Source organism: Natrix helvetica, assembly GCF_964273705.1.
Source record: "Natrix helvetica genome assembly, chromosome: Z".
Lineage (NCBI taxonomy): Eukaryota > Metazoa > Chordata > Lepidosauria > Squamata > Natricidae > Natrix > Natrix helvetica.
The window spans coordinates 91655352-91668680 of record NC_138554.1 but is presented as its reverse complement, the minus strand read 5'-3'; the positions used below and the strand labels follow the sequence as shown (position 1 = coordinate 91668680).

At 37.3% G+C, this 13329-nt stretch overlaps 1 protein-coding gene across 5 annotated transcripts in view; it reads right to left on the bottom strand.

Moving 5' to 3' along the window:
- SLC4A7 (solute carrier family 4 member 7) overlaps positions 1-13329 on the bottom strand; it is a 110539-nt gene that overhangs the window by 72177 nt on the left and 25033 nt on the right. Inside the window, exon 1 of one of the 5 annotated variants that reach the window (XM_081969823.1) lies at positions 12404-12530. The exons of the other annotated variants lie outside the window; for them this stretch is intronic. Coding sequence (XP_081825949.1) covers positions 12404-12439 — 36 coding nt within the window. The 5' untranslated portion in view covers positions 12440-12530. Of the gene's footprint in view, positions 1-12403; positions 12531-13329 lie in introns of those variants that run through there. 5 annotated transcript variants of the gene reach the window in all.

Below are 13329 nucleotides of genomic sequence, written 5' to 3'. Positions count from 1 at the left end.
CAGTAATGTAGCAATAGCTGCAGTGCTACTGCAAAAGAATAAAGAGGGCCACCTCTTGCCGTGTGCTTACATCTCCAGGAAACTCACACTACTGAAAGGAGGTGGGAAATTTGAAAGAAAGAAGCGTTTGCGATCAGGTGGAGCATGCTCATGTGGAGACATCACCTGGAAGGGGGGGATATGCCATTCGAGATCTGGACTAATCATAAAAACCCCGAAGCTCTCAAAGCCCATCGAAGATTATCCTCCAAACAAGTTCACTGGGCACAATTCTTCCAAAGGTTCAAATTCAAAATTAAACACATCCCTGCAGGGAAGAACTTGTTGGCAGATGCTTTGTCGAGAAAATTGCAGTACGACAGTAAGAAGGAAGAAGTTATTCACCCCATCATTTCTTCCTCTCACCCAAAGGTGGCCCAGGGTCAGCAGTGGGTTCCTGCCAGTTCTAACCTCTTCTATAGAAGAGGTTCCACAAATCTATCGTGCCGTTTAGAACTGGTTCCAGCTCCTTCCCCCACCCATCCACACCACGCTTGCCCTGCCCGCCACTCACTGATTGGCTGGCTCACCAATCACCCCAACCGCCTCTAAGAGTCCTATCTAAACCTTAAAGACTTAAAGCTGTCAAGTTTGAACATCCATGGGTTTTTTTTCTAAAGGGTTAGGGGTGCAAGGGTCTTGTAACTTGACAGCTTTAAGACTTGCGTGCTTCAAATGCCAGAGCTCCTGAGCCAACATGACTAGAGGACAAATTCTGGGAGTTGAAGTCCACAAGTCTTAAAGCTGTCAAGTTTGAACATCTCTGGTGGGTTTTTTTCTAAAGGGTTGGGGTGCAAGGGACTTGTAACTTGACAGCTTTAAGACTTGTGTGCTTCAAATGCCAGAGTTTCTGAGCCAACATTTTGGTTGCTAAGCAAGAGTGTTGTTAAGTGAGTTTCACCACATTTTACAAGTTGGCCACGCCCACCCAGTCACATGGCTGGCTGGTAAGCCACTCCCACTCAGTCACATGGCTGGCAAGCCACTCCCACAAAGCAGGCCACACCTACAGAAGAGGTTCTAAAAAAAATTGAAACCCACAACTGCCCAGGTCACTACCCGAAGCCAGGATAAACTGACGACAGAGCTCAAAGCAGCACTCCTGGGGGACCCATGGTTCAACAAAAACAAGGACATCCTAATGATTAGCCTGGAAGGAGTCCAAACTGTATGTCCCTGCGGGGTTGTGGCTAGAAGTCCTACAGCGAAGCCATGATGCGAAACTAGGAAGCCACTTTGGATTCCTAAAAATGCTCCACCTCACCAGACTCAATTTTGGTGGCCAAAGATGAAATCGGAGGTGGAAGGTTATATAAAAAGCTGTGCTACTTGCGCAATGATGAAAATATAGCCGGGGAATCCCCCTGGACTACTACAACGAGTGGCCAGCCCTAGCCAACCATGGGAAGAAATCGCAATGGACTTAATCGTCAAGCTCTCAGACGGCAGCGGGAATAGAGTAATCTGGACAATTATTGATTTGTTTTCCAAGCAGGCACATTTCATCACTTGCTCAGGGTTGCCGTCCGCAAATATATTAGCAAAAATGTTTGTGAAACACATTTATCGCCTGCATGGGGTGCCCAAAAGGATAATTTCAGACTGCGGAGTTCCATTCACCACCAAGTTCTGGAGAGAGTTCCTGATATCCATTGGGTCCACACAAGAACTCAGCTCAGCGTTTTATCCCAGCACGAATGACGCAGCGGAGAGGCCCAATGCGATGGTGGAACAATACATCCAGTGTTATGTGGACTATCAGCAAGACAACTTGTCGGACTTGCTACCCTTCGCTGAAGTGGCGTACAACAATGCGATCCACAGCAGCACTGGATTAACTTCTTTCCAGATTATCAGTGGCATAGAATTTGTTCCCATGCCTGAGTTCCCTAGAGAACCTCCCTCCTCCATGTCTCTGAATGAATGGATGGACACACTAAAGAAAGGATGGGAAAATACGAAGAAAGCTCTAGCAGAAGCCTATAAGAAGCAAGTTGATAAACACCGCTCTCTCCAACCCTCCTTTCGTGTGGGGGACAAAGTTTTTGTATCTACCAAATACATAAGATTAAGAATACCTAGCAAGAAATAGTGCCCAAAATTTCTAGGTCCATTCCCAATAGTGAAGATAATGAACCCAATTACAGTTCAACTCAGTCTACCCAGAATATTAGGTAAAATTTACCCAGTATTTCATTGTAGCTTGTTGAAACTGGTAATTGGGTCCAGCATAAGTCCATCCACCCAAGCTCCCCCTCCTCCTGTAGTGGTAGAAGGGGAAACACATTATGAGGTGAAAGTCACTTACAGTATTTAGTGCATTGGAAGGACTACCCTTTGTCCGAAGCTACTTGGGTGAAAAGCTGGGACCTAAAAGCTGATAAATTAGTAAAACAAGTCCATGAGAAGTTTCCTGATAAGCCAAAGGGTCAAAGATGAAACTCTTAGAAAACAAAATCTACTGAGGATTACAGAAGAGCAAAGACAAATTATGAGTAAACTTATAACAATAAGGAAAATTTCTAAAGCTATAAAAAGATTAAAGAAGAAAGGTGCCTGAATTAGGTGAATTATCAAGTTTGTACTGATGTTTTGAAAATGAACTTTTACAACCTCTACAAAATACAATGAATTCTGTCTTACAGGTATGAGGGTTACCGGGGACTTTGAAAGAAGTTAATATTGCATTAATAGCTAAAGAGCAGGGCTGTCAAACTCAAGGCCTGTGGGCCAAATCCAAACTGCGATGTGGCTAGATCTAGCCCGCGGGACTGCCCTGAGACAGTGAAGGACTGACCCATGATGCCTTGTCCTGGCCCAGGGCAGCCAGGCGCTAATCTATAACTTGATGGCTGCCATCTGGGCAGGAACACAGTCTTCATCCACAGGGCCACCGAGAAGCCAGCAAGAACTGCCCAATCACCTCAACCCAATGGTGAAATTCAATTTTTTTTACTATCAGTTCTTGGGTGTGGCTTGGTGGGCGTGGCATGGGAAGGATACAGCACAATCTCCATTCCACAGGAAGCACACTGCAAAATTTCCATTCCGGGGCCAGCTAAAAGTGGCATTTGCCGGTTCTCCAAACTACTCAAAATTTCTGCTGCCGGTTCTCTGAACTACTCAGGATGTCCACTACCAGTTCTCCAAAATCTGTCAGAACCTGCTGGATTTCACCCCTGCCTCACCCCTGCCCTTCGGGCACTTGCTGCCTCCAGTGCACATGCCCAGGTGATGGTGCTGAGATGGTGGGGGTAATCCACTATCCACTGTGTGCTGATCAGAAACCTGAAAATATACAGTAACAATAAATCTTGGTTCACAGCTAAACTTAAGCAGCTACGTCATACCAAACAGGAAGCTTACAGAAAAGGTGATATAATGCTGTATCAGCCAGAAATGTAGTAACAAGAGAGATCAGAGCAGCAAAAAGAAGCTAAGGAATCAGTTCTCAACAAATGAATCAGCAAACATGTGGAAAATTCTTAAAAATATCGCTGGTTACAGCAAACCTCCTTCCCATGCTGAAGGAAATCAACAACTGCCAAATGATCTGAGTGTGTTTTACTGTAGGTTTGAGAGAAAACTACTGCCACCCATCTCCACAATCTCTATTTCAGACACACCAACATTAGCCAAGCCTCCTACAACCTACCCCATCCCATTGGGCCCACCACCTCTGATGATTATAGAGAATGAGGTGCAAGGTCTATTTCACAGACAAAAGCCAGGAAAAGCATCAGGTCAAGACAAGTTACGCTGCTGTGCTGACCAACTGGTCCCCACCTTCACCCACATCTTTAATAAATCACTAGATATATGCTATGTTCCTTCTTGCTTCAAATGTTCTACTATCATCCCAATGCCGAAGAAACCCTCCCAATAAGGAAGTTACAACTGAATGACTTCAGACCAGTTGCTCTAATATCTGTAGTTATGAAGAGCTTTGAAAGGCTAGTTCTGGCCCACCTACAAACCATCACAGATCCGTGTTAGACCCTTGAAATTTGCCTACCGAGCAAATAGATCAACAGATGATGCTGTTAATAAGACTCTGCACTACATGCTACATCATCTTGAATCCCCTTGCAGAAAGACCTATGCAAGGGTCCTCTTTGTAGACTTCAGCTCAGCATTCAATACCATCATTCCAGATATTCTTCTAACTGAACTAAATTTGCTAGCTGTACCTGACCACATTTGTAAATGGATAATAAACTTCCTAACAGACAGGAAGCAGCAGGTGAAGCTAGGCAGAATCACATCAGATACCTGTACAATTAGCATAGGAGCCCCCCAGGGCTCCACCTTTCTTCTCTCTATACACCAATGGCTGCATCTCAAAAGATCCCTCTATTAAACTACTGAACTTTGCACATGATACAACAGTGATTGGTCCCATTTGAGACAACAATGAATCTGCATACAGATGGGAGGTTGAACAACTAGCCTTGTGGTGCAGCCAGAACAATCTGGAACTAAATACACTCAAAACCGTAGAAATTGTGGTAGATTTTAGGAGAAACCTTCCTGAACTACAATGTCATACAATACTAGACAACACAGTATCAACAGTAGAGGCATTTAAGTTTCTAGGTTCTATCATATCTCAAGACTTAAAATGAAGACTTAACATCAAAACATCCATGTTGCTTGTATCTTTACAATTTATATTGTTTTGTTTCCTAGTATGATTTGATTGCTTATTAATCATCTATTACTATCACTAAATACTGTATCTTATGATTCTTGATGAATGTATTTTATTTTTCTTTATGTACACTGACAGCATATGCACCAAAAACAAATTCATTTTGTGTCCAATCACACTTGACCAATAAAGAATTCTATTCTATTCTACTCTATTCTAATTAACCAGTGGAAAAGCTTTCCTTTAGAAGTTGTTGGTGCTTCATCACTGGAGGTTTTTAAGAAGAGACTGGACAGTCACTTGTCTGAAAAGGTATAGGATCTTCTGCTTGAATAGGGGGTTGAACAGAAGATCTCCAAGGTCCCTTCCAGCTCTGTTCTGATTGAGTAATTTAACTTTCAGAGATGTTTAGACGAACTACAGTAATTCCAGTGTACAGATTAAAATGTTATTAATATAGTTAACTTTGTGTAGCATGAGCACCATAAAATTGAAACTAGATTAAGAACTGGAATAAGACTGATTTTGTTTTTAATAAAATGCCAGCAAAGCTGAGGAGGGGCATCTGTACCTTTAAGGGGAAGGAATTTCATAAAGTGGGTGTGCCATATTGCAAAAAAAGGGAGTTATAATAGATCTTCACTTGACAACTGGAACATAGGCCAATATGATGGTGATGAAACAGTGCTTAATATATCTCAAAGTTTTAAGGTAATGATAGCACTCTAGATTGAGTTTAGAAGTTAACTGGCAACCAATGTGATTTCAAAATAGGTGTTATTTTAGCTTGTTAGTCTGTTCCATCATAATTCTAGCCACTACATTTTGTACCAGCTATAGTTTCCAGATAATTTTGAACAGAATAGAGCATGTGACAGTAATCCAATCAAGTGATCAGGACATAGATTACCATATAGGATATCTGGGTCTAAGCAGAGATACAATTAATGCATTATAACTTTGCCACAACTGGGTAAAGACTTCCCTGGCTACCGTTTCTATCTATTGTTTAAGAAGTAGTCCAGGATAAACCACAAGACACAAACCAACTCCTAGTGGTCTATTACAACTATCAGAACCAAGGCTTTATTTCATTATGACAGCTTAAAATTATGGAACAAAGATGCCTAAATTATATGAATTTATGAATCTTTTCTAATAAAATGTTGGAAGTTAGATGAATCTTCTATATTGCATTTTTTTTAAATGCAATATAGAAGATTCAAAAATTCCTATGCAATTGTTTGTACGATAGATAGATAGATAGATAGATAGATAGATAGATAGATAGATAGATGATTTTATTCCTGATATCAGGTACCTAAACATATGCAATATCATTATTAGCTAGATTACATCTTATTTCTCATACTTAAACTTGGGAAGCATTCATAGCAACCTCCCATGTTTTTTATGTTATTACTGTAATAGCAAACCACATCCAACATTATCAATGTGAGCCTCCCTTAGCTTAGTGAGATTTGTCATCACCTCATCCTAGGAATTTGAGTTTTGTATCATGGGGAAGGTGTTCCAATTTTTTATCAGATTTAAAAAGGCATGCAAAACATTAAGCTGTAAATAGAAAAGACATTAATGGATATAACCATCACTCTATGGCAAAACCATTACTAAAAAGAATATGTAACTCCAATAATCTGGATCCTAATGTGACATTTTTCAAAACCATTCTAGTTCTACATTAGTGATATAATTTTTGCTTGCTTGCTTTTCTATTATCTACTATTTTATTGATTTTTAAAATTCAATAGTTATATAAAAACAGTAATTAAGTAAGCCTTTACTCAATTTTTAATGAACAACATTCCAAAATATATTGCTTCTTAGGAGATCCATTTTATTAAATATGACTAATAATCACTAATAGATATTATATCTTATGAATTTATATATTATCTTTTAAAGACATTCAAATTATTGGTCATATGTCTACCCTGTAGAAGTAAATTCCATTATTATGCATCATAAGGAAAAAACCTCAGTGCTTCTAATCCAGTAAAGACCAGGTTAAGGACAGATGTTATAGAGAAAAGCTATCTATATAGTTGTTAAGAGCTGACAACAATTTGATAGCAGATAAATAAATAAAAACATCGCGGCATAATAACAGAAGTTTCAGACTAGATTATGGTGATTCTGTTCAGATCAGTATTCAGCCTTGAAATTCACATCATCTTAGCCATAGCCAATTATGACTGCTTAGCTTAACTTTACGCAGTTGCTTTAAAGGTAATTGTCCAATCTAAGCTTTTTGAGTGTCTGTAAATATATTTTTAATCACAAACTACAATTATTTATTACTTAAGAGTTGGATTAAAAAAGAAAATATGAATTAAAAAGAACATCTATATAGTCTTAAAACTGTACATTAGATGCTTCTTACTTCAATGAACTATTTCTGTACATTTTTTTTATTATTGGAAGTTCACATTGAAAATATATTAGCCAACATTATATACCAGTTTCCAGTCTCATGAAGGATAATTATCATAAGGTACTTTTAATTTTGAGAATTAGGGAAACTACTGCACTATTCAAATACTTTAAAAAGTAATAGTGAGAAAAGTTAACTAGCAGATTGCATTAATCAATTTCCCCCAAATATGTATATTTTTCCAACTAAGTTTTTTCAACGTCTTAGCATAAATAGGTGCTATAAGACACTTAACTAACAACAGACACATAATTCCTCCCATATTACTTTTTAATATAAATATCTGAAATAATACAACACAACTGAGAGTTTCCAATCTCACCAACAACAGAAAATTTAAAACAGAGGTAGAACATAGGTTTTCATTTGAATGTAACATGAGCCAATAGCATACTTTTTAATTAGTTTTTTCTAAACTGGAGGCCTTGACTTTATCACCTTTGCAAATCCAGAATCATAGAACATTCTCAAATCATCTATCTACCCAACAGATGTAATGTTTGAAATAAGTAATTATAAGAATGATGCATCTGCTGTACTTAGTTGCAACACTTAACTGTCTAATAATAATTTCCATCTATTTCTGCACTGTTGTTGATGTTTTATAAAACATGTATTTAACAAAAACAGATTTGTTATTTATTGTTTAACACTTAAAAAGCACTTCTAGGATTTTATAATAGTTTGCTGTGAACATCTCGTCTAACAAGCTAGAAACAAAGTTAACACGTGTTAATTTTTTCACTCATAAAAAATAATTGAACTAAATATACTATGTCTTACATATTTTCCAGTGTTCAGCTGCATTAGATGTCTGTTAAGTCACTTCAGAATTTATAGTTGTAAAATATATAACATGTACTCTATAGAAATAACAATCCATGAAATAACCAATTTCTAACCAATTTCATCATTCATAAAATGAATAAAGCTGATTTGTGGACTAACTTCTCCATTTTAGAAATTCCCTACAGATTACAGAGCTTTTTAATTGAATTTTATACCAGTCTTTTCATCCAGTTACTTTTCTTTTCCCTTGCATTTTCATTGATTTGCCACGTTATACAGAACATAAGGGAATAATAGTAATCAAGGCTATATCTAAATCTGCATTTAAATACTTTGTGCAATTTTAAACTGTCAAAAGTACTATCATTTCTATTATTTTTCTTAAAGCTAGGAAGAGAAGTTTTCTTCTTTCTTGTCAAGTGTTCTTTCCAATGTTATTCTAAAGGTTCATACACATGTTAGAAACCTGCTTTTCTGAGATTTAAAGCCATAGATATTTTTAAACCTCTTGGCTCATTTAGCAAGGTAAAGATCTGGAAGAATCAGAAGTCACAAAATTGGGAGATCACTTCCGGTCCCCGAAGGCGACAGACGTTACCGTCCGCTGCTCACCTCCCCGGTGGGCTCCTTTTAGGAGCACAGGCGGTCTTGGAGGGACTACCTGCCATAGGGCGGCTTGCTGGAACCCCCAGAATTGGTGGCAGCTGCGGGGGGGTTCCAGCTTCGCCTCAGGAGCCGGGGAGCGTGGGGGATGCATAGCACAGCTGTGTGCCTTTGCCGAATGGATTCCAGAAGAAAATAATCAATTAGAAGTTGCGGCAGAAGTGCTGGAGGTGAGAAGTTTGCTCCAATCTCTTTTAACACCATTTAATTGATGAACAGCAGCTTTTTGTAAGTTGTGGATTCAATCTATTTGAAGTTGCAAGATCGGAGGGGGGTTCTTTCCACCACCCCCGGGTAAAGAGGCATTTGGACTATCTCTCAATCTCGGAATGGAGAGAGAGAGTAAAACGTTGAATTACTCACTTGTACTAACTATGTGAGAAAGATTTACATCACAATTGCAAGAGGTGATACCTGAGTTGATTTAAAAGCTTTATGGAAACTTTGGATGCTTTGCTCCCTGGTTCCCTGTGAAAGGGGGAGCCAAGATGGCCTGCTTCCGTCTTCTTCTTCACTCTTATAAATGAAAGTTGCCTTTTGAAACTACCTTTGAAGAAATTTCTGTCTTTATACTATTACTACCCCCCCGAAGGTCTCCTGGAACCCCTCCTGTTATGTGGTCTTTCTGGATTTGGATTATTTGATTTTCTTATTTTGGCTTGGAACTGTGATTGAGGATTAATTTTCACTTCTGGGCTTGTCTGCCTCCACGGTCTCACCCAGCTGTGCATTCCACAGATGCCATTTCTTTTGTATAAGACTTACACTCATCTCTGAACTTAACAAATGGGGCCCAGAAAACCACCTCCTGGCAAGGCAGCCTCGGCACCCACTTCCTCTATATCCAGCCCAACGACTCAACAAACAAAAATTTCATCATTTTTACAACAAGAAGGGACTGGAGAGAGTTCAAAAGACTTATCTGTTACCCAAATGTTCCAGGCTCTTATGAAGGGACAAAATGAATTGAAAAAAGAGGTGGCAGATTTTAAAGAAAAGCTCAGAGATGTACAGCAGCAAACAAGAGAAAATAAACAGAGAATTGGTGTGCTGGAGGAGGGTGCAGTTTGGTTGAGGGAGGAGGTGAAGGCAATTCAGAAGGGGAATAGAAAATTGGAAAAGTTCATGGTAAAGATGGAACTTGAAAGAATGTCCCTTTTTCTCAGATTCCAGAACCTACCGGAGACAGAAGGTGAAGATCTTAAGGATACTATGTGTACAATCTTAGCAGAATATATTAAGAGAGATAAAGAACAGTTGCAGTGGGATATGGACCTGGTTTACAGGATCAATTCAGAATATGCCAGAACATATAATGTTCCAAGGGAAGTACACGTTAAATTTCTTAGGAAGACCACAAGGGATGAGGTTTTAATGGATCCTGCTTGCTTTTGTATTAAAAGAGTTTTGTACAAACAGATTTTCCCCCTTTTCACACACCCCCGCCATACAATGTAAATCTCATACAAATGCTATACCCCCCCAACCCCCCCGCAAAAATTCACATTCAAGTAGCTGCCAAAATTTTTTGTACATCCACCTACCCTTTCCTATAAATGTTTAAAAACCAATAAAAATTTTTTTTAAAAAGAAGTCACAAAATTAAAACAACAGTTCAAGCTAACTCAGAAATCTCCATTACAGAATATTGCAACCAATAATAGGATGGAGAAAAATTTTCAACATAACTGGGCCTCTGTTAACTTAGGAGTGCTCTCTTTCATCCTTCCTATGTTTAAGGATCTATTATTACTTATGAATATCCACAAGTCAAAATAAGTAATTAAGAAGTAATTCAAACAAAAATAAAATGATATAATCAGCTATTCAGGCAATCACGTTTCTAGAGAATACTCTCCAAGTTAAGTTACCATTTCTGTAGTGAGAGAAAATTGAGGTGAAAAGATAGGAGCCCTATCCTTCTATTTGTGTGCAGAATATGAAATAGTTTTTAGGTTTATGCATCAAATTCTTCTGGGCCGAACAACTATACGTACAATATTGTATATAATATACAAAACTATGTATATGCCTACCCCCCTCCCCCAAATCAACATTTTGTGAAGGCTCAGGCACCTTATTCTTTGGAGACGTCATAGAAGCTCCAATTAGTGCAGAAAATAGCAGACAGACTGCTGCTGGAACAATCCCACCACTGCAATAACACTAATTTTGAATTGGCTGCACTTCCCATTAGCGGCTAATCAACATTAGAGTGATAACTATCTCTAATAATAGGTCATTACAGCATCAAGGAGAAGCAACCTAGAACTAAGGAGAAATTTCCTCTACAGTTAGAACAATTAATCAGTGGAACAATTTGCCTCCAAAAGTTGTGAATTCTCCAACACTGGAAGTTTTAAAAAGAGATTGGATAAACATTTGTCTGAAGTGGTATAGGGTTTCCTGCCTAAGCAGGGGTTTGGACTAGAAGACCACCAAGGTCCCTTCCAACTCTGTTATTCTATTCTATTGATTGCATTGTGTCAAGATACTATATTGCTATAGTTGACTCTGCTCATCCAATCATCTCATTAAAGCCCCTCCTCCCTGGGAAATTCATAGGACCTGGATAAAATTTCATGTCTTAATTGTGGTGTCTCCTTCATTATGAAACATGCTTCCCCCAAAGGCTCTATTAGTGTCCTTGCTTACGTGCCAGAAAACCATGTAAACCTTGTTATTTCATTAGGCTTTAAGTACTGTTTGATTGATTGATGGCATTTATCGGAGCAGTTGTTAAATATTGTTTTTGTATCCTACACTCCAAAATGAGTGTCAGAGACTATAAGCAAGTATAACATAACCCATATTCAAAATGGATCAGAATCCATCCTAAGGGTAAAATTTTATATATATATATAATATATATATATACACATACACACATATTCCAATAGTACCTTGGATATATTAACTTAGACTCTGACACTAAGAGAGGAAGCTTTCGATTTTGTTTACAGTGTTTGTCATTGAACCTTCTGTTCCTTACTGACTACATAGACAACCTTGAAGTACCTTATTTTTTATTTATGTTACAGAAAAAAATAATGGTAGCAAGCATTGCTGCTTGATCAGAATACAGCTCAAGCTTTTCACAAGAAAATAGCAGGAAAGGAAATTTTAAAAAGCCTTCATATGTGGCATAATCCTGTTAAATTACATATTTATAAACAACTGCTGCAATACATTCATTCTGATTAAACATGTCCCTCTTTACTACCTATTGAGATAATGATAACTATTCATTTATGACATCTGAATCAGTTTTTAAGTGATATAAATACTCATACAGCATTTTCAATAAGAATTCTAGCTAGAGTGTTATAGTACTAAAATCATTTACAGCAAAACACACAAAATCAATAATGTTTTTGAAGCATATAAAAATGAGATATGCCAATTTTTAAGAAAGCAATGCAAAGGGGGGATAATAAAGAAATCTTAATAGAAACATATTTTAGATAAATATTCCTCTATTAATTGCTATTCAAAAAGCCACTATAATAGATATCCCTCCCCCATCGTTCACTGAAAAGATGTTAGCTAATATGCAGTACAAAAAGCATTTCATTCAAAGATTTTTAATGCACTTAACTTTCTGCATCTAAAAACAACTTGCAATAAGTCATTAAGATTATGATGATGAATTTGTATTTGTTAATTTCATCAGTTTGAAATTTACTAACATTTTGCACCATTTTTCAGTTGATAAATAATTATGCACATTGGGATGGTAAACTAGGAAGAATAACCTCTATGCTAGCAATGTGAAAAGATAAAAAGGAAAAAAGATATTTACATACAGGTAGCAGTTCTCTGTCTAGATGCATTGCTTCCATGCTGATGCAGAAAAAGAAAATGTCCTTGTAGAAGACTGCAGTGTAATGTGCTCCAAGATATCAGACTGTACATAAACATAACCTTTTTATAACATTATATCCAACATAGATGTATACTGCTACAAAACTCCCTGCTGCAGCCAATTATCTCCCAGAAATACTTAATCTTTCAAGCCAGTAACCAGAACCAGCACAGGGTCACAGAATAACAGAATTGAGGAACATGGCATGGCTTCAATTCCCACAGAGGGAACACCAAAAAAGGAGCTGAAACTATGTGGTTTGTGACTTAGCATTTAGCTACAGCAGTAACTAAAACAGCGTCCCAACTGAAATATTATTCTTTGAAGGCTAAAATTTCATTATTACTAACTACAGATATTTGATTCAAATTCCAAAATGTAAAAATAAAAGTTTAAGCATTAAAAATATTTAAGACAGTATGTTTGTGTCTGAAAAACATTTCCTAATGTACTATCATTAAAAAAAACATCACTCTTAGGGTTTTCAGAAAATTTAAGAGATTGAGATTGTCCCCACTGAAAAAGCACAACTCAACACTTACTTTTATAGTTCTTAAAAGTTATTTATTTGAAATATAATTTCTGCATGTTTTTCTTTTTAATCTTTAACTTTTCACACCCAAACATTTGTGTCCCTTTTTGTTTAAAACTAGCTATTGGGACAATTTTGCTTAAAAAACCTCAATTGAATTACCATATCAACTTTATAATAATAATAAATCATATACTTAAAATATTCAGAGTTTTCATAGCAGTTTTTATTAAATAAGCCCACTTTTTCTCAGTAAAGTTGTATATATAATTTTAACTAACTGTTAGTTCAAATATTTTCATGTTTCAAAATCTCTTTTAGGTAAATTTCCTATC